General features: G+C 41.0%; 2 protein-coding genes across 2 annotated transcripts in view; one reads left to right on the forward strand and one right to left on the reverse strand.

Moving 5' to 3' along the window:
- wdhd1 (WD repeat and HMG-box DNA binding protein 1) overlaps window positions 1-18,167 on the reverse strand; it is a 47,902-nt gene extending 29,735 nt beyond the window's left edge. The window contains exons 1-7 of the mRNA XM_059649165.1: window positions 18,096-18,167; window positions 10,975-11,067; window positions 6,225-6,336; window positions 5,221-5,372; window positions 4,810-4,921; window positions 1,949-1,999; window positions 1,595-1,690 (exon numbers count right to left, since the gene is read on the reverse strand). Of these exons, the coding sequence (XP_059505148.1) occupies window positions 1,595-1,690; window positions 1,949-1,999; window positions 4,810-4,921; window positions 5,221-5,372; window positions 6,225-6,336; window positions 10,975-11,067; window positions 18,096-18,100 (621 nt within the window). The 5' untranslated portion in view covers window positions 18,101-18,167. The remainder of the gene's footprint in view (window positions 1-1,594; window positions 1,691-1,948; window positions 2,000-4,809; window positions 4,922-5,220; window positions 5,373-6,224; window positions 6,337-10,974; window positions 11,068-18,095) is intronic.
- A 337-nt stretch (window positions 18,168-18,504) lies between these two features.
- LOC125455809 (suppressor of cytokine signaling 4-like) lies at window positions 18,505-24,789 on the forward strand. The gene is made up of 2 exons (XM_048538281.2): window positions 18,505-18,624; window positions 22,737-24,789. Exon 2 carries the CDS (start codon window positions 22,899-22,901, stop codon window positions 24,240-24,242), a length of 1,344 nt encoding a protein of 447 aa, XP_048394238.1. The 5' UTR covers window positions 18,505-18,624; window positions 22,737-22,898; the 3' UTR covers window positions 24,243-24,789.
- Window positions 24,790-24,989: the final 200 nt, after the last annotated feature.

A 24,989-nucleotide genomic window follows, 5' to 3' on the forward strand; every position in this document is an offset into this window, starting at 1 on the left:
AGGCATCTTGATCAAAAGGGCCAATGGGCCGAGGAGTGGTAGGTAGCGTGCGATTTAGATAAACATGACATTCTGCATTTTGAAAAGACAAATCAGGGCAGGACTTATACACTTAATATTAAGGTCATGGGAGTGTTGCTGAACAAAGAGACCTTAGAGAGCAAGTTCATAGCTTCTTGAGAGTGGAGTCAGACGTAGGCAGGATAGTGACGAAGGCGTTTTGTATGCTTGCCTTTATTGGTCAGTGCATGGAGTATAGGAGTTAGGAGGTCATGTTGCAACTGCACAGGACATTAGTTAGGTCACTTTTGGAGTATTGCGTGCAATTCTAGTGTCCATCCTATAGGAAAGATGTTGTGAAACTAGAAAGTGTTCGGAAAAGAATTATGAACATGTTGCCGGGGCTGGAGGGCTTGAGCTACAGGGAAGGCTGAAGTAGCTAGGGCTACTTTTTCTGGAGTATTGGAAGCTGAAGAGCAACCTTCTCAAGGTTTATAAAATCACAAGGTGCATAGATATGGTGAATGGACAAAGTCGCTTCCCCAGGATGAGAGAATCCAAAACTAGAGGACATAGGTTTAAGGCAAGAGGGGCAAGATTTAAAAAGGGACCTAAGGGGCAAATTTTTCACATTGAGGATGGTGCATATATGCAATGAGCTGCCAGAGGAAGTCATGATGGCTGGTACAATGTGGGTATATGAATAGGAAGGGTTTAAGAGGGAAATGGGCTAAATGCTGGCAAATGGGACTTGATTTATGTAGAATCTGGTCAGCGCAGACGAGTTGGACCTAAGAGTCTGTTTCCGAGCTGTATGTGTATATGACTCTGACTATTACTGGCCAATGCACCAAGCGTCTACATGCCAGTATTAAAGTAAACATTTCAATGCATTCTATTAGAATTGAAGTAATTTCTTTTTATTTAAGTGTTTCAAAAAAAAAATTCACATTCTACAGATTTGTAGAAATCAAAATCATTTCTCGCGAGATGTTATACTTCTCTTACCAGGTGACACACTGCAACAGCAGCTGAGAGTACTGACTGCACAAACAACTGTGAGTCTTAAGACAAAAACAAAAAAGTTGCTGGAAAAGCTCAGCAGGTCTGGCAACATCTGTGAAGAAAACAAAAAATCAGTTAATGTGTTGGATCTGGTGACACTTCCTCAGAACTCTTCTGAGAAAGTTCCACTGGATCCGAAATGTTAAGGTTGACTTTTTTTCTTCACAGATACTGCTGAGTTTTTCCAGCAACTTTTGTTTTTGTTCCCGATTTACAGCATCTGCATTTCTTTTGGTTTTTATGAATCTTAAGAGATTAATCAGTCATGAAGAAGAGGGAAACTACACTTAATTTATGTAAAATGAACTCCTTTAATTAAGTATCAGTAAACACGACTACACGCAGAAATAATTTCATTCCTATTACATTTTATGTCCTTTCATTTCAGATATCTGACCTCATCTGTTTACCCCCAAGTAGTACTAGGATTATATCCATGACCAATGTAATATTCTCTTAATCTCTTTTGTAAAAATAATTTTATGGTTTCTCTTAAGATATTTTTGTATGGTGCTAGTTTTATACTTACCTTTCCAATCTTCGGTTGCCACTCAAGTCGACATATTGACGTTGCACGGTTCACCTCATTGAATTTAGCTAACAGTGGCCAACTTGCCACGCGTGTCTACGAAATAGAAAACACAACTATTATTTCATGTGTTAAATGTATTTTACTTCAAAGCAAATTTTATATGATTGCACAAAAGAGAAGAAATGTTAAACGAACATGACGACAATGCAGACTTCAAATTCACAGTGCACTTCAACTTAATTTTAAGATTTTTTTTAAACACATACCAACTTTCAGTAAAACTGCATCCAACAAAATCAGCACTGTTGCACATAACAACATGACCTTAATCATAAAGGTTGGCCAACTTACTTGATCAGCAATTTTCCAGACACAAACTGATCCGTCGCAACTAGAGGAAGCCTGTAAAACAGGACACAAATATTACCCGCTTAATAATTTAAGCAGTGAACCATGAAATTATTTGAACATGTGCAAAACATTTCTAGCCTGCACTGTAGTCATTTATAACATTCAGAGCTCAGTTCTGAGCTTTTAACAGGAAATGTCAGCAATGAAGTGAGACAGAGAGAATGGAATTCTAGGCAGGTTAGCCTAACATTTGTTGATGGGAGAAATCAGCCGCAGGGCATTTACAAAATCACAGCATAGTTTATTAAGTGAGCAATAGTGTTTGAAAAAAATTAGATTTCCATGAGGAGGTAACAAAGGCTTTAAATCTTGCATAATCATGGTTTATGCCTTAGTGGTCAACTGTACTAGGTAATGTATTGTATGGCTCAGGAGCTGTGGTCTAATTTGGCAGTCTCTGCCAAATTTGCTGCACAGGAAGACAGTGGGCTGAGAAAATGCACGATTCACTGGTGTTTTTTTATCCCACTCTGGACCAACTTCTTAATCAGCTGAGCTTTGCCTTTTTGCTGACCTCTCCAATGTTTATCCAGTTGGCCTCCAGGGCTCAGGAACTGTCTCCAATTTCAAAGACCTCCATTTTCACATCTCACTTGCAGGGGCCCTTGCAGCAGAGATATAGGTATTTGGAAGTTCAGAATATAGTGGTCATTTCACTGAAGAGAAGGTGGTCGTTGGGCACATGGTGCTCATCCATCCAATGAATGAGGCCAAACCAGTGCTGACATCCCTGCCTTTGCAACAATTGTTATGCAAATGGAATTATATGCCCCAGAGCTGCTATGCTTGTCCTCCAAGTTCATTATCACCTAACTTTGTGCCCCTATTAATAAAGTCAAGGATACTGTATGTTTTATTAATTGATATCTCAATGTGTTTTCAACTTCACTGAACTGTGCATATACACCCCACCATCCTCCACTCCTGCAATTCAGTTTGAAAGACAGCATAAAACAGAAGGTGTAATTTTACATTTGTCCCACTAAAATGCATCACCTCTCACTTCTCTGCACTGAAATCCATCTGCCACTTATCTGCTAACTTCACCAACTTGTCTATGTTAACAGTAACTAGCAAGGTGCCACAGGAATCAGTTTTAGGGACACGGCTATCTACACCATATATCAGTGATTTAGATGAAGGGAAGAGAGTGTATTGTAGCCAGATCTGCTGATAACACAAAGTCAAAACATGAAATCTATGAGCAAAAGTGAGCCATTTGGCGCCTTCAGCCCACTCCCCCATTCAATAAGATCATAGCTGATCCACCTAAAGCCTTAACTCCACTTTCATGCCTACCCCCTAAACCCCATGACTCCCCAGTTAATCAAAAATCTACCTACATCTCCTTAAAAATATTCAAATGACCCAATTCCTAAAGGTCTCCGAGATAGAAAGAGTTCCACAGATTCATGACTCATTGAGAGAAAACAAATTCTCATGTCTGTCTTAAATGGGTAAATCATTTTTTGAAAATTATGTGCTCAAGTTCTAGTTTCTCCCATGAGATACATCTTTTCAGAAGAAACACTTTGTTAAGTCGCTTTGTATGTTCCAATAATATTACAACTTTTAATTTTAATTGATATATGTCCAACCTGTCACCATAAGATAAAATCTCAGGATTAATCATAGCTATCACCAAACTAAATCCCTACCCTTGCTAACACGCAATCCTTTCCACCATGGACACTTATTTTGCATGTCAATCTCCGATGTGGCATTTGTTAAATGCCTTTTTGAAACCCAAATGCACCACAATCACAGACTCTCCTTTATCCACATTATTCAAATAGGCAGGAATAAGTTCCTTCCACTAGGTATGAAAGCAAGTTAGAAAGAGGCCACAAAGAGCGTACTAAATCCTATAGATACGTCAAGACAGATAACATTGAAAAACTCAAAGGTTTGTCACTTTTGTGGCAAGAATAGAAAAGCAGCATATCATCTAAACAAAGAGACATCATAGGATATGGTGTCAGATAGATCTGGGTGCCCTTATTCACGGGTCAAAAGACAGTAGTGTTCAGGTACAGAGAATAACTAGGAAGGCAAATGGAATGTTGGCCATTATTACATATGGGTTGTAAAATGAAGTAAGGAAGTCTTCCAACAACTGTCACAAGTGTGGGAGACGTCATTAAGTAAAATTACCAAAATCTTCAGTGATTAAAGAGGAACATACTTCCTTATTTAAGAAGGGATATATTTGAATTGGAAGCATTTCAAAACAAAAAAAAAATCAACAAGGTTGATCCCTGTGAATGAATGATGGCCTTTTGAAAAACAATTGAGGAGATTGGGCCAATACTTGGGGTTCACAAGAGTAGGAGAGGTCATCTTATTGAAACATACAGATTTTTAAAGGGCTTGACAGGTTAGATGCTGAGAGGATATTTCCTCGCAGGAAAGAATCAAGGTTAGTTTCAGAAGAGTTGAGCGCAAATTTGTTTTCTCAGAATCTTCTGAATTCTATACCCCACAGGCCAGACGAGGCTGAGTCATTGAATATATTCAAGACTGTAGTGGACAGATTTTTGATGTAAATAGGTCAAGTTTTTTTGGTGCAGGGAGCAGGAGTGCGATGTTGAGGCCAAGATTAACTTGAGCCATGATTTTATTGAATGGTGATGCTTATTTGAAAGCCCAAATGGCCTACTCCTGCTCCAATTTCTTATGACTTTAATATAAAACCCAAATTGTAAATCTATTTTAGCATTCTTTAGTCTTACTTTAAAAGCACTTTATAGCCTATTTATGTCAGATCTTGAATAGATTATGGTTCATTAATATTTTATTACCAAAAATAAATCCTTTGGATCAAAAGCAACACTGAGAATAGGACCTTCATGACCTCGAATTGTCTTCTGCTGACTGTTGTCCTTAGTCTCAATGATCTTCACCATGAAGTCACTGCAAGAGATAACCATGCAAATTACCTACTTTGTCCATAACTCGAGGCAACATTCAGATCCCACATTAACAAAATATGTTAGTCTTCCTCATTAACAGAAAACAAAACACATATACATGTTATAACTCTAACGTATTACACTCAAAATCAAAAATACCCATTAATGTTATATGTGCATCCTTTCATCTTTCCCCTTCGAAAAGTTCTAATTAGCAATGTTTAACAATGCTAATGAATACCTAGAATCCGCTACGAGTGATCATTTGGAATATGGTAATATTCTCCAATCTTGCGTTACCTGGAACCAGCAGCAACACTGGTTGCAGAAGTATTGAAGACAACGTGGTTCACTTCAGCGGTGAAGCGTGTTAAAATACCATCTGGTAAACCCTCAGGGAAGGAGTGAACTTGAACAATGTTGTTAGAAACAGTTGTAACAAGCATTCCATTCTAAAGGCAGAAAAAGAAATATTTTTCAATTATTAATCTCTTTAAATCATAATTGATTATCTAATCTAACAGCTTGATGCATAGAGAGAAAATTATTTTTTATGAAATATTGCAAAAATATTACTCATTCTTAACTTGCAGTTGAAAAGCTGAAGTTAATATTTGAATATGCATTCATGATAAACAGATTGAATCTTGTAAAAGCAGATGATACTTGATTTTAGATTCTCACTGTTGTTTATTGTATTAGATACACTCCACTGATACAATCATTAGACATTACAAAATCATAGGAGCTTTCAGGGTTTTCACTTGGGGAGGGAGAAGTACAAATTATAAATCATTTCAACAAACTAATAATTGAATTAAAGTACCCACATTAAATTGTGCCACATGCAGAAACACAAGATTACAAAATAAATATGACAAATCAAAAATGTAATTATGAAAAATATTCAAGCGACACTGTTTTCATGACAGATTATTTCACCTAACGAATTGAATTTTAAATTTTCAACTTGTACCATCCTGCAAATCTTCCTGCAATGCTTGCAAGGATTCAAGAATTATTCAGGACATTTTCATTCCTCCACTTTCGAAAACTTACATGACCATTAACAACAATCTCCTGATATTAATATTTTGTAGTTAAATTCAGATTGTGGGTGCATTTCCAGAACTTTTAAAAAATTAATAACGTTGAAAAGCTGTCACTGCCAAAATATTAAAATGAAGGGTGTCTATCCATTATAAATTGCTGCATACCGGATCAAGTCAACTTGGGGCATACACAATTTGTAATTTTAGAAATATTTGAAAAAGAATCCATAGAAATGCAAAGGAAACACATACCCGGAGAGCCAGTGAATAAATTTTTTCACCCACGTTGATTGATTTGGGATCATCATCATCCAGACTTTCCCATATCCTAACGTCTCCATCACTGCCACTGGTTACAATAAATCTGGAAATTCAAGGAGATGAACAAAAAGAGAGCCTGAAGTCTTTGTAAAGACTGCGCACCCTGATAACTGAAACACTCTTGCCTTTCAAGCCTTAAGGTCTTTGAGCCATAGTGAAGCAAAACAGGCTGTCATTTCAGTACTGACGACAAGTTGAAATGAAACATCAAATCAAAAGTTTCTTGGTTGGATGCAAGACATTCCATGGCACTACTGAAAAAGCATCAGCAGAACTCTCCCAGCATGAAGACTAATATTTATCCCCCAAATTGACATCACCAGCAAGATATACTGACTGGCATTCATCCCTCACCTTGTCTGGAGATTGATTTTTGTAGTCAATTCAAGGACTAGATCTACACCAAAATTTATTTGTTTAAATTATGGACATTTAGTTATGATCAGAAAAGGGGAAGCATGGACAAAATTCACTAAATAGCACCACCCCACCCCAAAAGAATATCACTGAGTTTTCATTTCTTGAGATGTCTACTGTAACACAAATCAGAATCAATATAAACAGTAACTAACAGATAAGTGATATATTTTAAAAGTAAATGCCACTTTTAACAGTTTATACAACACAGATATATCTTTAAAACAAAAGCAAGAAGCACATCTAACAACCAGCAGACATTTGCATCATGCGTAGTTCCAAAATTCAGAAACTCTGCATCCAGTGTGTAGAACTGCTCAATTGCACGCCCAATTGCTTTGGTCTTCAGGATGTGCTCAGTGGCAGCTGTAATTTATTTGAGGTCTCCAGAAAAGGTTGTACCTGAACATTATACACCTAAAGGACCTCCTTATTTCAGTCCATGTCAGCCTGATGGCTGAGATTACCCAGAGACTCATTTATCAGATCCCTTTATTAAAAACCATTAAACGTTCCAGTCAACTTCAGCATAACTGGAACACCAGCACTAAAATTATTTAACTGACATCTTCACTCTTCTCCCACCGCTGTAGTTCATACTTGTCTGTTGCCTGCTTTTGTCTGCTACTTGACTATCATATGTTGACATTCTTCCTTTTGGCAATGCTTCAAGGTCAATGCTCACTAGACCACATGGGCCAGTATTTCTTATTTTGAAGAAAATTGTAATTTCTGAAATATGAATAATACTAAATTTTCTGGCCTGCACTCATCAGTACAGACACACAGAGATCAGCACTTTATAATCACAAGAAAAAGGAGTGCTGACTGATTGACTCCGATTGGTGTAGTCATTGCTACGGGTAATGTACCTGTAAAGAGATTCTCCAAAGCTTTTGTTTAATTCAAAGGCCACATTGGGCCTGGGCATATTCAACTTGATCGAGAAGGACATGGCCCTATATATCAACATACACCCCTTCTCACAAGTGAGAATGAGCCTGACTGATAATCAGATTGGTTGTTAATATAATTCTTCACATAATAGTGATTCCTCTTTGAATTGTAGAAGCATGGGTTGGTTGAGTAAAGTCAATATTCTGTCTGTGTGAACTGTCAATGGACACGTGGTTTGATATAATCCACCAGTCTTTTGGACGCACAGCCCCTACAAACATCGCAACACACTAGCAGTGAGCTTCAACAACAGAGTGAACTGACTGCACCCAACCAACTCATGTTTGTAAAACACAAGAGTGTTCAAAATTATACGTAATTCTGCAATTGGTCAGCATTTGCTAAACAATCAAGAGTGTTCTAAGAAATACATTAACAACCAATTTATGATGATCAGTCTGGCTCACTTATAAGAATATACATTTACTTATACATACAGACTTGTCCTCTTCAAACAAGAAGCACATGCCCAGGCATTGCACCTTCTTCAACTGAAGCAAAGCTTCGAAGACAACTTTCCCAGGCAATAACTGTACTTTAAAAGTAGTAACATGCCAGTACTAGAAGACAGCAATAATCAGTGCTTGGACTCCCGGTCATTAACAATCCACATAAATGACTCTGATGAGGGAATCAAACATATTGTCCTCAAGTTTGCTGATGATACTAGATGGGAAAGTAAACTACTAGGAGAATAGAGACAGACAAGAGAGAGATATAGACTGTTCGAGTGAACAAGAACATAAAAGTAGATTTTATTAAAATAGTGACACTAATAAATGCTGCTATTCAGATTGAAAATGAAAAGTTACAGTCTAAGCAACAGAAGGGACTAAAAGGAAAATATTGCAGTAAATTAAAATCAAGAACTGCAGATGCTAGAAATCTGAAACAGAAATTTCTGGAGAAACTCAGCAAGTCTGGCAGCATGTGTCGGGAGAAAGAATCAATGCTTTGTGTCCAATAACCCTCTATTTGGATAATAATCATGTGTAAAAGGTTAAATATGCTTGGATAGTATAGTCTCGTGCACTAACATGGAATGTAAACTATGCAAAAACAAATGGGTTGAGATAGGAGTGAGTAAAGTGTAACATGTTGATTGGAAATTATCTGAAGAAAGAGTTGATTTGAAGCTTGTTATCTGTAAAACTGGAATAAAACCTTTGTTTCTGTGACACAAATTGGATTTGCACACCATTTTCTTCATGTGTAACTCTTCCACACATACATGATTAAATACTTAAAGGAAGAAATGCACGCCTCATCTTGTCTAAGATGAAATAAAGGGTAGAACTCATGCTTTCAAGAGGTACTTGGGTGTCCTTACATAAAGTTAAATCACAGAGTTAACATACAGTTATAGTAAACATTTAGAAAGGCAAATGAATAATAGAAACTTAAAACAGCTGGAGAAGACAGTCTGCACTGGAAGCTGTTTTCTATAGTCGGATTTTGCTTCAGTACTGGAGAAGCAGCTAATTGATGAGCATTGCTATGATTTTCTACCAATTACAGGATGGCAGGTCAGCTTGACCAAGTGGAGCGTACATTCTGCGATATAATTTGAAGTCATGGATACACCACTTGTGCCAGACACGCATAAATGCAGGAAGTGTCACTGGATCACAAGTCATTGGGCTCATCATTGCTGTGCTCCTGCAGTAGTGGTTAGCATGTTTAGAGAAATAATTACATTGCAGGTTAAAGTGCACAGGTAGCCAGGGAATGGACGACTACCTACATGTCTAGCAGATCCAGGCAGTGCAGGAGTTTCCCAAGTCCATTGAGCACACTAAAATGAGTATTTCATGATTGATGGTGGTGAAATTGATGATTCATCAGCAAAGAGAAAAGTTGGTGGCATCACAGGCATAAGGAGCCTGGGGCATAAGGGCTCTGTGGAGACCACCTGTGGAGTTTTGTGTACAGTGTTATTTCTTCTGCTTAATGAAAGAATTACTTGCCTTTGAGAGATTGCAACAAAGATTCATTAGACTGATTCCAGAGATAAAAGGGTCAGTTCCTGAGATTTCCACAAAGCCCTTCCGCATCTACAAGGCACAAGTCAGAGGCGTGATGGAATACTCCCCACTTGCCTGGATGGGTGCAGCTCTAACAACACTTGAGGTTTTATACCATCCAGGACAAAGCAATCCACTTGATTGGCACTACATCTACAAGCACCTACTCCCTCCACCACTGAAGCTCAGTAGCAGCAATGTGTACTATTTACAAGATGCATTGCAGGAATTCACTGAAGATCCATACAGATCACCTTCCAAACCCACGACCACTTCCATCTAGAAGGACAAGGGCAGTAGATATATAGGGACACGATTATCTTCAAGTTTCCCTCCAAGTTACTCACTGCCCTGACTTGAAAATATATCACCATTCTAACAACATCGCTGGAATTCCCTCCCTATTGGCATTGTGTGTCAACTACAACAGGTGAACTGCAGCAGTTCAAGGCAATTCACCACCACCTTCTCAAGGGCAAATGCAAGCCAGCCAACCACACCCATATTCCACAAATGAATTTAAACAAAACAAGCAGTCCTACGAGAGATGAAGCAGATTGGGCCTACATTCTCTGCCAAATAGAATAATGATAAGCATTCTCTTTGCAACATATAAAATGCTTATTTGGGCTTGATAACAGCAATTGTTGATAGGTTGTATCCTCAGATGGAACAGTCAAATTACAAGTTATACTTTCAGAATAAATATCACCCATTTAGTGATGAGGAGAAATTTCTTCATTCAAAGGATTGTGAATCTTTGAAATTCTCTACCCAAGAGATCTAGGGACTCAGTCATTGAACACCCCCATAGAGGTCTACAGATAAAGGCCCTTCAGCACATCAAGGAAGTGCCAGTCAAAAATAACCACCTAGCTATTCTAATCCTAATTTCCAGCACTTGGCCCATAGCCACGTATCCCTTGGCAGAGATTCAAGTCAGTGATCAATAGATTTTTGGACACTGAGGAAATATAGGAATTAGGCAAGAATGTGGAATTGATGCAGAAGGCTTTCCATAATCTTATGGAACGGCGCAGCAGAGCCAAGGAGTTAATGTTTTGGTTTCAACTGAGATACTTGGGAGAAGATAGAAAACAAAGAATTTCCAAGTTACTGTCAACGCCCATGGTTGAGAAAAGGCCTCAAATAACGATGATCTGCTTATCCCTGAGGTAAAACTGAACTAAAAAGCTTCATAAAATATCAATGCAAATTTAGTTAAAAACAAAAGGAAGAAAACATTGAGTTCAACCAGGCCAGCCTACAACAAGCTACCTTACCTTCCACTTTCATCAAAACAAACACCTGTATATCCATCCGGGTGAGCATACCGCATTGGTTTTCTCTCAGCTGGCATCTTGGATTGCTTTGACCTAATTAAAAGAAAAAGAACATTCCAAAAAAGTAACATTTCAGACAGGTTTGTAACTATTGCCATCTTCCATACCACACTATTGATTGGCCTCCTCCAACAACTGTGTATTACCTCCCACCATGTTTGTCAGGGCACTTTACCAGACCCATCTTTTTTAAAGTCACGGAGTCCTATAGCACAGAGACAGGCACTTCAGCCCAAATGCCCCTCATGATTTTGTAAACCTCCATAAGCTCACCCTCACAGCCTCCAATAGTGAAAATAGTGCCAATCTATTTAGCCTCTCCCTATAGCTCAAACACTCCAATCCAGGCAACATCCTTGTAAAAGATAACAAAGTGTGGAGCTGGATGAACACATCAGACCAAGCAGCATCTTAGGAGCATAAAAGTTGACGTTTCAGGCCTAGTTGCACTGACAGTAAAGGCAAGCATACCAAACGCTTTCTTCACTACCCTGTCTATCTGCAACTCCACTTTCAAGGAAATATGAATCTACACTCCAAAGTCTCTTCATTTGACAACACTCCCCAGGTGTCTAAGTCCTGCCCTGATTTGCACTACGAAAATGTAGCCCCAAACATTTATCGAAATCAAACTCCACCTGCCACTCCTCAGCCCATCTGATCAAGGTCCCAACGTACTCTGAAGTAACTTCCCTTGTTGTCCACTACGTCAATAATTTTGGTGTCATCTGCAAGCTTACTAACCATACCTCCAATATTCACACCGAAATCGTTTATATTAGTGACAAAAAGCAACGGACCCAGCACAAATCCTTGCAACAAACTGCTGGTCACAGGCCTCCAGTCCAAAACGCAACAGTCCACCGTCACCTATCTACTAATCTCCTACCTTTGAGCCAATTTTGTATCCAATTTGCTAGTTCTCCCTGCATTCAATGTGATCTAACCTTGTTACAGTCTATCAAGCAGAACCTTGTCGAGCACCTAACTTCAGTCCATTTTGACAACGTTCCCTGATCTGCCTTCTTCGATCCTCCTTGTCACTTCTTTGAAAAACTCAAGTTAGTGAGACACTATTGCCATTGCACAAAGCCATGTAGACGAAACCTAATCAGTCCCTGCCTTTCCAAATGTATGTAAATCCTGTCCCTCAGAATCCCCTCCAACAACCTGCCCGCCACTGATGTCAGGCTCACTGGATTATGGTTCCCTGGTTTGTCCTTACCATCCTTCTTAAATAATAGCACCATGTTAGCCAACCTCCAGTCTTCTGGCACTTCGCCCATTGATAACAATGATACAAATATATCAGCAAAAGGCCCAGCAATCAATTCCCTAGCTTCCCATATTGTTCTACAGTACAACTGATCAGGTTCTAAGAATTTATCCACCTTTACCCATTTTCCCCTCATGCAACTATATATCACTTCACTGACAGTGGAGGCTCAGCATTTAGCACCAGCGCTTCTAAGACAAAAGGTCATGGGCACAAGCCTCACTTCACAAAATTGGGCAAAAAATACTATGCTGACAGTCCAGTGCTGTGCTGCAGGGATGTTTCATTCTCTGAGGCACTCGCTTTGATCAGACTTTAAACCAAGCCTGTCTGTCCTTTAATGTCAGTGTAAACTATACGATGGCAGCAACAAGAAAATTTCCACTGGTATCTTGGCAATATTTATCCTTCGAACAATTGCAGCAAAAGAGCTCTGATTGTGATCACATTAATTTTGAGCCACACATCCTACATTACACAATGCTTTTTATTTCGAGTGTAGTCACCAATCAACTGGATGTGAAGTGCCTCAAGTCATGAAGGGCAATATATGAAAACAAATCTTGTTTTCATCTTTTCAGCAGTATCATCCCATAACAGCCCTACCCTTAAACTATAGCCCCACATCCAGCCTCCATGAACTAGCTGTTACCTCTAGACTTGAAAGGGACTTATGAAAAGTCATAAATAACATTATCTACAAGTATGGGTCAACTTTTCCTGTCTAACTACCAACTTCAAGACCATTGACTATTTCATAATTCCTTAATATTCTTGTTAACATAGCAGTACCTGGTCTCTGAATCTCAAATTTAAAATTCTCATCTCTAAATTTAACTAATTTTGTGACTTCATATTTCCCCACTTTTCTAATCTCTTCCAACACCATATTTTACCAGTCTCGTATCTCTGGCCTCTTGGTGACCGCCCCCACCATCTCTTCAGCCCCTGCGCAGCCAGCTGCACACATTAGCGCTCAATTTTTTTCTCCTTTAAAATCCTCTCGACATTCACCTCTGTATATATTGGAAGTGCGGTGGAGGATGAGAAGTTATGAAATGTGTCTTAGAATGTGAAACTATCCAAACAATTCTATGGTCAGCCACTAGAAAACTTTGGAACCGAAGCCGGTGTTTTTGAAACAAAAGGAAAGTACCTTGTTTTGGTCAATAGCCACAGCAAATGGATAAATGCTAAATCTAATGTGATTTGATTTATTTCTTGTCAAGTGTACCCAAACACAGCAAAAAGCTTTGTTAAGAGCAGTACAGGCAGATCAAAGTAAGCAAGGACATATGGTGAAAAAAAACCTCACAGGCATACAGGTTACATCACGCAGCGCATGCACAAGGCCAGATCAATAGGCGGAAAGAAGCTGTTCCTGAATGTGTTCGAGATTGTGTCTTGTGCCTGAAACAACTCGTACGAAAGCATGACCAGGGTGCGATGGGTTCTGATGATGTTGCCAGCCTTTCTGCAGCAACGAGCCGTGTAAATGGCGTCCATCATGGAAGGTTGACTTCTGCGATGTTCAGGGCCGAGTACAGAATCTTCTGTGGTTTCTTACAGTTCTGGGCAGAGCAGTTGCCATACCAGGCATCATACACACAGCCAGTATGCTTTCTATGGCGCATCGGCAACAGTTGGTGAGGGTCCTTACGGGCAGGGAAATTTCCTGAGCTGCCTGAGGAAGACGAGGCATTGTTGTGCCTTCTTAACATCCGCATCTACGAGGGAAGGCCAGGATAGGCTGTCATTTATCGTCACTCCTAGGAATTTGACACTGTCAAAAAACAAAGAACAAAGAAACCTACAGCACAGGAACAGGCCCGTCAGCCCTCCAAGTCTGCGCCGATCAAGATCCTCTGTCTAACCTGTCATCTATTTTCTAACGGTCTGTGTCCATTTGCTCCCTGCCCATCCACGTACCTGTCCAAATATATCTTAAAAGACTCTAATGAGTCTGCGTCTACCACCTCCACTGGCAACGCATTCCAGGCACCCACCACCCTCTGCGTAAAGAACTTTCCACGCACATTTCCCTTAAACTTTCCTCCTCTCACTTTGAACTCATGACCCCTAGTAATTGAGTCCCCCACTCTGGGAAAAAGCTTCTTGCTATCCACCCTGTCTATACCCCTCATGATTTTGGAGACCTCAATTAGGTCCCCCTCAATCTCTGTCTTTCGAATGAAAATAATCCTAATCTATTCAACCTCTCTTCATTGCGAGCACCCTCCATGCCAGGCAACATCCTGGTGAACCTCCTCTGCACCCTCTCCAAAGCATCCACATCTTTTTGGTAACGTGACGACCAGAACTGCACACAGTACTCCAAATGTGGCCGAACCAAAGTCCTATACAACTGCAACGTGACCTGCCAACTCTTGCACTAAAAATACCCCGCCCAATGAAGGAAAGCATGCCATATGCCTTTTTGACCACCCTATTGACCTGTGTTGTCACCTTCAGGGAACAACGGACCTGAACACCCCGATCTCTCTGTTCATCAATCTTCCCTCGGGCTTTTCCATTTACTGTATAGTTCGCCCTTGAATTTGATCTTCCAAAATGCATCACCTCGCATTTGCCCGGTTTGAACTCCATCTGCCATATATCTGCCCAACTCTCCAGTCTATCTATATTGTGCTGTAATCTCTGACAGTCCCCTTCACTATCAGCTACTCCACCAATCTTAGTGTCATCAGCAAACTTGCTGATCAGACCACCGACACCTTCCTCCAGATCATTTACATATATCACAAACAACAGTGGACCCAGCACAGATCCCTGTGGAACACCACTGGTCACAGGTCTCCAATTTGAGAAACTCCCTTCTACCCCATGTGACTTCACTTTCTCCATCAGCCTGCCTTGGGGAACCTTATCAAATGCCTTACTGAAGTCCATGTATAAGAGTTGTCCACCCTCCCAACCTCAGCTCCGTGGAGCTCCTCCATTCTTTCTGACGTCAACAGTCAGTTTTGATAATGTTGAGAGGATGTTCTCACTGCACCAAGCACTTCATCTCCTTTCTGTATTCTCGCTCATCCTTGCTTAATATCTGTCCTACCAAGGCGGTGTCGTCAGCAAACTTGTAAGTTCTTTGCCAATTCTGGCACACAGTTATGGGAGTAAAGTAGGGGACACTTCCTTGGAGAGGTCCAGTTTTGAGTGTTATCATGGAGGAGGTGCAGTTGTCTAGCTTTGTTGATTGTGGTCTGTGAATCAGTAAACTGAGGATCCAGAAGCAGAGGGTGGAGCCTAGACCAAAGGTCTTAGAGTTGAGTGGATGATCATGTTGAAGGTGGAGCTGTAGTCAATTAGGAGTCTGGCATATGTGTCTTTGTTGAATGTATCCCCAGAGCTTCAATTGCCAAAGCTGCTGACATTTTCAGAGATTAGTTTGCAAGAGACATTTGGTCAGAGGCTAGAGACCAGATAATGTCCCATAGTTTATATCAGAGTCTGAAATAGTTTTGAGTAAAAATGGAGTCAAATGTCATCCAACCTTCAATACTGCTATAGATGGTGAATAGGCATTTACAGAAGATTTTGCTCTGTGACAAGGTAGACAGAAATTTCAACACAACAAAGCGTGGAGCTGGATGAACACAGCAGGCCAAGCAGCATCTCAGGAGCACAAAAACTGACGTTTCAGGCCTAGACCCTTCATCAGAGAGGGGGATGGGGAGAGGGTTCGGAAATAAATAGGGAGAGCGGGAGAGGCGGACCAAAGATGGATAGAGAAGAAGATAGGTGGAGAGGAGAGTATAGGTGGGAGGTGATGTCAGTCCGGGGAGGACAGACAGGTCAAGGAGGTGGGAGGAGGTTGGTAGGTGGGAAATGGAGGTGCGGCTTGAGGTGGGAGGTGTGGATAGGTGAGAGGAAGAACAGGTTAGGGAGGCAGGGACGAGCTGGACTGTTTTTGTGATGCAGTAGGGGGAGGGGATGAACTGGGCTGGTTTGGGATGTGGTGGGGGAGGGGGAGATTTTGAAGCTTGTGAAGTCCATGTTGATACCATTGGGCTGCAGGGTTCCCAAGCGGAATGTGATTTGCTGTTCTTGCAACCTTCGGATGGCATCATTGTGGCACTGCAGGAGGCCCACGATGGACATGTCGTCTAAGCAATGGGAGGAGGAGTTAAAATGGTTCGCGACTGAGAGGTGCAGTTGTTTATTGCGAACTGAGCGGAGGTGTTCTGCAAAGCAGTCCCCAAGCCTCCACTTGGTTTCCCCAATGTAGAGGTAGCCACACCGGGTACAATATACTACATTGGCAGATGTGCAGGTGAACCTCTGCTTAATATGGAAAGTCATCTTGGGGCCTGGGATGGGGGTGAGGGAGGAGGTGTGGGGGCAAGTGTAGCATTTCCTGCGGTTGCAGGGGAAGGTGCCGGGTGTGGTGGGGTTGGAGGGCAGTGTGGAGCGAACAAGGGAGTCATGGAGACAGTGGTCTCTCCGGAAAGCAGACAAGGGTGGGGATGGAAAAATGTCTTGGGTGGTGTGGTCGGATTGTAGATGGCGGAAGTGTCGGAGGATGATGGGTTGTATCCGGAGGTTGGTGGGCTGGTGTGTGAGAACGAGGGGAATCCTCTTTGGGCGGTTGTGGCGGGGGCGGGGTGTGAGGGATGTGTTGCGGGAAATGCGAGAGACGCGGTCAAGGGCGTTCTCGATCACTGTGGGGGAAAGTTGCGGTCCTTGAAGGACGTGGACATCTGGGATGTGCGGGAGTGGAATGCCTCATCGTGGGAGTAGATGCGGCGGAGGCAGAGGAATTGGGAATAGGGGATGGAATTTTTGCAGGAGGGTGGGTGGGTGGGAGGAGGTGTGTTCTAGGTAGCTGTGGGAGTCGGTGGGCTTGAAATGGACATCAGTTGCAAGCTGGTTGCCTGACATGGAGACAGAGGTCCAGGAAGGTGAGGGATGTGCTGGAGATGGCCCAGGTGAACTGAAGGTTGAGGTGGAAGATGTTGGCGAAGTGGATGAGCTGTTCGAGCTCCTCTTGGGAGCAAGAGGCGGCGCCGATACAGTCATCAATGTAACAGAGGAAGAGGTGGGGTTTGGGGCCTGTGTAGGTGCGGAAGAGGGACTGTTCCACGTAACCTACAAAGAGGCAGGCATAGCTGGGGCCCATGGCAACCCCCTTTGTCTGTAGGAAGTGGGGGGATCTCAAACAGTTCATCCACTTCACCAACATCTTCCACCCCAAGCTTCAGTTCACCTGGGCCATCTCCAGCACATCCCTCACCTTCCTGGACCTCTCAGTCTCCATCTCAGGCAACCAGCTTGTAACTGATGTCCATTTCAAGCCCACCGACTCCCACAGCTACCTAGAATACACCTCCTCCCACCCACCCACCCTCCTGCAAAAATTCCATCCCCTATTCCCAATTCCTCCGTCTCCGCCGCATCTGCTCCCACGATGAGCTGTGTTCATCCAGCTTCACACTTTATTATCTGTGATCATGGCATTGGTTGCTTTCAGCATAAACAACCTATTCTCACCCACTTTTACTCCTACTATTACATTTCATACGTGCTTTCAGCACATCCTATCCATTCTCAGCTCTCATTCAGCTTCTCTTCTGACCTGCCCTACCAATAGTCCCTTCATCGCTCTCTCGGCTCCGTCAGCAGCTATCCAATCAGCTCTTCTCCCCCTCCCCACCACCCTCTAACCTCATTATTCAACATAAATACGTTAACTGTTATTTTTTTTCCCACAGACGCTGCCAGACCTGCCGAGCTTTCCCAGCAACTTCCGTTTTTGTTCCTGACTTACAGCATCCGCAGTTCTTTCGGGTTTTATTCACCAAACGGTGGACTGCTCAAGAGACCGGAATCACCGCGGTGTTGAGCAGTCGGAGAAAGAGTGAATTGCAGACTCACGGTGGGTAGCGGTGACGGCAGTGTCTCTGTCTCTCTGACCGTCCTCCAACCGACAGCGAACTCCGCGGCTCAGCAACAACTTCACGTTTCCCGCCAACCGCCAGCTCCCAACACGTCACAGACAATCCCGGATGGGAAAGTTTAAAAAAAAGGAGTAATGAAAAATACAAAAGACGCAGGTTGTTAAATGCGCGTTTCGCTTATCATCTCTTTTGACAAGTCCAAGGGTCGCAAAGGGTTTTCGTTTTTACTCTCTAACGTTAAAATCCCGGATTAGGGTCAAGGCTCTTGCCCTGACGCAATGTCCGGGTCAGAGATCACGTGGGGGGCCCCGCCGACGTCGCTGAAGGGGTGTGGTCACCGCGAGAGTTCCACTTGCTGCGAGGGGTCCGTCATCGCCTGTTCGTGCACGCATGGCAGAGGTAATTGTCACGAGACAAGTAACTGTCAGTTTGTCAGCGCGTTGTGGATGGAGTGACATGCACGTCTGTAACCACTTGTCAAACCCACCTTGCCATCCTCTTCAAACTTACTTCAGCCTCACACCGCTCTTTGAACTCAACCCAGCTTCACACCCCACCTCAAACCCCCAGCCCAGCTTGACCCTGCCCCCCCAGCACCAAATGCAGCCCAGCCTCAACACCCCCCAAAACCCAATCCAGCCCTCGCCCAACTTGGCCACCCCTGACTAAGCACTATGTCGCTACCAGTTGTATGAATTCAGAATAGAGCTTTCAAGTTCTCATTTCCCATTTCAAAATTGTTGTTACCAGGATTAAAATTTGTTCTAATTCAGCCACAAATGAAGAGTAATACACTGTAGTTCTTTCTGGGAGCTGAGTGACTGGGGTGTTGAGTTGGATCTATATCGTGGAACTGGTTGGTGCTCCCTAAAGTCATTGATATGAATGAATGCTGCCCCTTTTACTTAGAGTCGTAGTTCGAGAGTCACACAGCAGAAAAGCAGACTCTTCGGTCCAACCAGTCCATGCTCACCATAATCCCAAACCGAGCTGGTCCCACTTACCCGTGCTTGGCCCATTATCCCTCCAAACCTTCCTTATTCATATAGTTTTCCAAATGACTTTTAAACATTGTAACTGTACCTGCATCCACCACTTCCTCTGGAAGCTCATTCCACTCACAAACCACCGTCTGTGTAAAAAACATTGTTCCTCATGTCTTTTTTAAATCTTTCTCCTCCCACCTTAAAAATATGCTCCCTAATCTTGAAATCGGCCAACCCAAGGAAAAGACACTGCCGTTCTCTTCTCTATACCTTTTGTGATTTTATAAACCTCTATAACTCAAACCGTCCATTTCTGACATCTTGTTTTTCCCTATTAGTGTAAGTACAAAAACGTGTTGAATGCCCAATTCCCAGAATTCATCTTAATGTGGGATTATTGGTATAACTTCATTCACTTTATGTTTCACGAAGCTAGAATTTAAGTACTGTGCAAAATACATCAGGCCTTTATCGGTATCTAACCTAAATGCATAAAAACATCGAATTCACCAGTTTTGAAATCTCCCCGCACCCACCCTCATCCCGTATCCAACTTTCCCTCTCATCCCCGCCTCTTTGACATGACATAACCTGTCCATTTTCTTTTCCCACCTATCCACCCCATCCTTCCCACTGACCAATCTCCACTGTTCCCTACCTCCATCCACTTATCACCATCCCACCCAACTTCTCCCAGCCCCAAACCCTTCTATTTATTTCCGGGTTCCTTCCCCTTCCCCAGTCCTGATGAAGGGTGTAAACCAAAAATGTCAACTTTCCTGCTCCTCTGCTGCTGCCCGACCTGCTGTGCTCTTCCAACTCACATGGTATTGACTAAATGCAACTGTCTATCTTAGCCATCTATATGAAAAGGTCAACAGTTCAACCTGTTTCAGCATTGAGATGCCCACGGAATTGCTGAGAAATGTTTATCTTTATTATTCTGCTGACTAATCTAGCATAGCAGATTTGTTTATCAGGTCAAAATTCAATCCAAACTGTGTTCAATCTGTGCCAGTTTTGAAGCCCTTGAGGTGTTTGTTGTTCTTTTCCTTGGTTTCTGGCATGCATTTGAGTATTATTTAGTTTGCTGTTGAGGATTTTCAGATCATATGCCAAAATGGCCATAAATGGTATAATCACATGACAAAGAACAACAAAGAACAAAGAAATCTACAGCACAGGAACAGGCCCTTCAGCCCTCCAAGCCTGCGCCGATCAAGATCCTCTGTCTAACCTGTCATCTATTTTCTAACAGTCTGTGTCCATTTGCTCCCTGCCCATCCGTGTACCTGTCCAAATATATCTTAAAAGACGCTAACGTGTCTGCGTCTACCACTTCTGCTGGCAACGCGTTCCAGGCACCCACCACCCTCTGTGTAAAGAACTTTCCACGCATATCTCCCTTAAACTTTCCTCAATGACATTTACAGAATTAACAATGAATGCTGAATATATAGTTTTTGATTTACAGGAATGATTGCAGTAATCTTTATTTTAATTACCTGATTAGTTCTTAAAGTCAAAGACATGTTTTGTGGTATGCTTTATTTTATAATATCATGCCTTAGAACGTTAAACAATCAATTGGGCAGACATTACAGACAGTTTTTTATATCTGGCATGTTTGTATCAGCACCGATAATGTTTTGTGTATGGGAATATTGCAGCATTCTCAACTTGCTGATATGGTTGGTGAAAGCAGTGAAAATACTATACCTTCTACTTAAAAGGTGTGTTTTTAAAAATTGACATCTTATTTAATATTTTTACAAAATCTATTGCAAAGGAAACTAACTACAAAATAATCGTTTCAGTAGCAGTTTTATAAAGTCAATAATCAACTTGTTACAGTTATTGTCCATTGTGGGACATAAGCAGTTTGTGGTGATTTGAATAATAACTGACAGAAACAGATGGGCAGGAGCAAAACATTTCAGCCCATAAGCATGTTTCACCATTCAGTAATCATGGCTGATCTGCACTGTAACTTCGTCTATCAACTTCTACCCCATAACCCTTGATGCCGTTAGCTAACAATAATGTGGCAAATTCTAGTTTAGATTTAACTGTTGATCTGCAGTCATTTACTATTTGTGACTAGGAGTTCCAAACCTCTACCATTAAGAATTGATCCTCAATTTAGTTCCCAATTTTTTGACTCTGTTCTTCAGTGCTACACTGCGTAACTAACAGATATATTTCTTTCCATCTACCCTATCTATTTTCTTCAATATTTCAAAACTTTGACTAATTCACCCCTTAACCATGTAGTTTCTTGCAATTTATCCCAAAATGAGTTCACTTGCATGTGACAGCTGAGCTTACGAGTAGAAATATCCATGAAATACATCTTGGCACTTCACCTACATTAAGCTTGAGAAACGGGATATCAACCTAGTGGTGATGTCATAAATGACTGGTCAGTTTACCTTTTCAGGGTTGCTGGTTCAGGCCTTGAGTACATAAAAGTTGCAAATCTTTAAGGTCACTGTTGAGGTGCTTTTATTTCTAAAAGCTGTGAATTACCAGTTGAAATTTTCATCTTCGAATGGATGGTAATGTGACAGAGTATTTTGTGTTATGTTACAGATTCCATCTAATTTTTGTTCTGGTATTCACCAATTCTGTGATCTCTCTGCTTTATCTTAAATATCTTTGACCTTCCTGTTACTAACAGCAGCACTGGATATCAAAGGGTCTAGGCGTGAAGCGTCAGTTTTCCTGCTCCTAAGATCTGCCTGGCCTGCTGTGTTCATCCAGCTCCACACCACATTATCTTGTCTTACAATTTTCAGACAAAAACTAGCTAAAATCATTGCATACCTTGAGCGGCATGTTATAAGTGGGAACATTATTCAAGCTGTGATATTTTGTTTTCTGTTATCTATTTATTTTAGTTTTCTTTGGATAATATTTGTTAAAACACCTTATTTTTGATTTATTTATTTAGTGCCAGCTTTGGTTCACTGGTACCACTATTGTCTTTTAGTCAAAGATCATGGGTTCAAGTCCCACAATAGAAGCTTGGGTACAGAATCTAGTCTGTTGTTTCTCTTAATACAGAGGGAGGGATGCACATTTTATGTCTTTCAGATGAGCTATGAGTCCTTTCTGGCAGATGTAAAGATGGATGGTCGCATCGGCTTAGATTGTATACTGAACAGTTGCAATTCGTATTATTGTAACATATTAATACAAAAGTATAATCAGACAAAAATTGATGCTAAAGGTTGACTGAAATCTTTTTTCGAGCAGCAACTTTGAGATGTAAAGTTCCATGAGGAAATACTCAGATTAAACCTTATACAGCTGAATGTCTAGCAGCTAAGGATTGGACTATGGCAGAGAGAGATGCACTGAACAGCAGAATTGAAGGAAGACCAAGTTTTTGAGTTTACTGGGGCTTGCGATTTAATGGTAGGGAGGAATGAGTTTGAGAAGTGAAGTTGAATCAAGTTTACCTGAGATCCAGTCATATTTCCACGTCATTATTTAAGAATGAAGTTCTTTTTTATTTTGCAGATGTTTTCATATGAAGAAGCACAGTGGAATTGTGCGTGCAGCTGCCGGATGAACTAACTCCAATGTAAACCAGAGAAATCATTATGTTATTCAAAGAATGACAGAGGTCCTGAATTAACTGAATTGCATGTCAATTTTCAAGTTTCATAGTTCTTTAAAAATATGTCACAACAAACAGGAGCAGCATCTCAAAACTTGGATGTAAAACCTAAAGTTAACCAAATGAGAAGTGTTGATCGTAGGGACGGTTATACGTGGAGTGGGAAGAAGCATTCACGTCCTTCCAAAATGGAGACTACTTTGGATCGAAAAGTGGAGTCTGTTACTGGGATATCATCAACTGCTTCAAGAAGGGAGAGAAAATTGGGCTGTCTTGGACATGAGCCGAATCCTGAAGATTCACGTTCACGCATGCTCTCCAGTCGGTCACTGAAGCAAAAGATTCAGGATGCAGTAGCTCAGTGTTTTCCTCTTAAGGTCCATAACCATAAAAGCTCTGCTCTAAGTTCTAAAAGTAAAATCCACATTAGTGATCTGCTGGTTGATAATTGTCAATTTCCTAATGGCTCTGACCTGGCTCAAAAATGGCACTTGATTAATTGGCATACGATTCCATTTACTGAAAGCTGTGCAGTCTGGGAAGGCTCCGAGGTGGAATTTGATGAACACAAGTTAGAAGAAGGATCCAGAATGAGTATTGAACTGGAGGCAAACCCTCCAGATGCACAAATTGTCTCACTTGAAGTGATTTCTCAGACTAATACTTTACATAAACAGAACTCTGAAGTGGAGCAAAGAACAAATGAATTAGCATGTGAAAATAGCACAACATTTCCTTTGAATGATTCAGACTCTGAAGAGGAGTTGATGGCTCTTTTCACAGATTCTGAAAATCAGAATACTATCAAACTGGATTTTGAGAATAATTGCAGTTGGCTAGCACCCTTTTACAAACATCATGCCGAGTTTGGCTATATCTACCGCTTAGTTCCAGATCTATTTTGGATCAGTAATAATCCATGTTACTGGGGTGTAATGGATAGGTATGGAGCTGAGGCTCTTTTAGAAGGCAAACCAGAAGGAACATATTTGCTCAGAGACTCTGCTCAAGAGGACTATCTCTTCTCTGTCAGTTTTAGACGTTACAGCCGCTCTCTCCATGCTAGAATTGAACAGTGGAATCATAACTTCAGCTTTGATGCCCATGATCCTTGTGTTTTTCATGCACCAAGTGTAACTGGCCTTTTGGAACATTATAGAGACCCAAATTCTTGTATGTTCTTTGAACCATTGTTGTCACTTCCATTGAACAGGACTTTTCCATTTTCACTTCAGCGCCTTTGCAGAGCTGTAATTTGCAGCTCTACAACCTATGAAGGAATTGATGCTCTTCCTGTGCCACCACCATTGAAAGCCTACTTGAAGGAATACCATTATAAACAAAAAATAAGAGTGCTGAAGATCAGTGCACAACAATGGTGTGGTGGACTAAAAAGCAATCAGTAAGTTAAGAGCTGCAAGGAAAGAGAGATTCTTAAAGACCACCAGGAACATTTCTATGCCATAGAGCAAGTTAAATATTTGTCTTAAACAGACATTTTCTAGCACAACATTTTGTCATGCTATAGTTTTTGTTTGAAGTCTGCTAATTTTCAAATATTATTTTCTACCTTATTCGGGTATTCCAGATTAATTTTATTATATTCATCAGTGCAATTTAAACCAATACAATTTTTCCAATGGGATGAATCATTTGCGCATGTTATCTGTAGGTTGTGACCCTTATTTAACCACAAAGCACTCTTACAATGTGTTAAAGTGGATTTTAAAGACTGAAAGAGTTCAGTTCTGAAGCCAAGATCTTCGATATAAAACCTACTTTTAATCACTCTTGAAAACATTTCACACATATCTTGCAATTTTATTTGCACTTTTTTGTACTCTTTCAAAGATGTTTGTTAACCTTTAATTTTCTGAGTTATATGAAGCTTTAAGTATGTAACATTAATTGTTGCAATGTATGTTTTAAAATTAATTTTACATGAGTAAAATCTCAAACAGAAATATTTGTCTTTGACATTTGTCTTACATAATGTTACAAATTAAAAGTGTAATATCAGAGTCTCTAATATTGCCAACAATTCAAATATCCATAATGTACTGAAACTCAAATAGATTTTGCATGACACAATCTATATCACACTTTTTTTAAATACAGAAAATGCTAGAAACGGATCACAACTCATTGAGCAT

The sequence above is a fragment of the Stegostoma tigrinum genome, chromosome 10 (assembly GCF_030684315.1).
Source record: "Stegostoma tigrinum isolate sSteTig4 chromosome 10, sSteTig4.hap1, whole genome shotgun sequence".
NCBI lineage: Eukaryota > Metazoa > Chordata > Chondrichthyes > Orectolobiformes > Stegostomatidae > Stegostoma > Stegostoma tigrinum.

What these genes read in the sequence shown, in the direction of transcription:
- LOC125455809 (XM_048538281.2), top strand. Translation starts at nt 22,899, where the DNA reads ATGTCACAACAAACAGGAGCAGCATCTCAAAACTTGGATGTAAAACCT.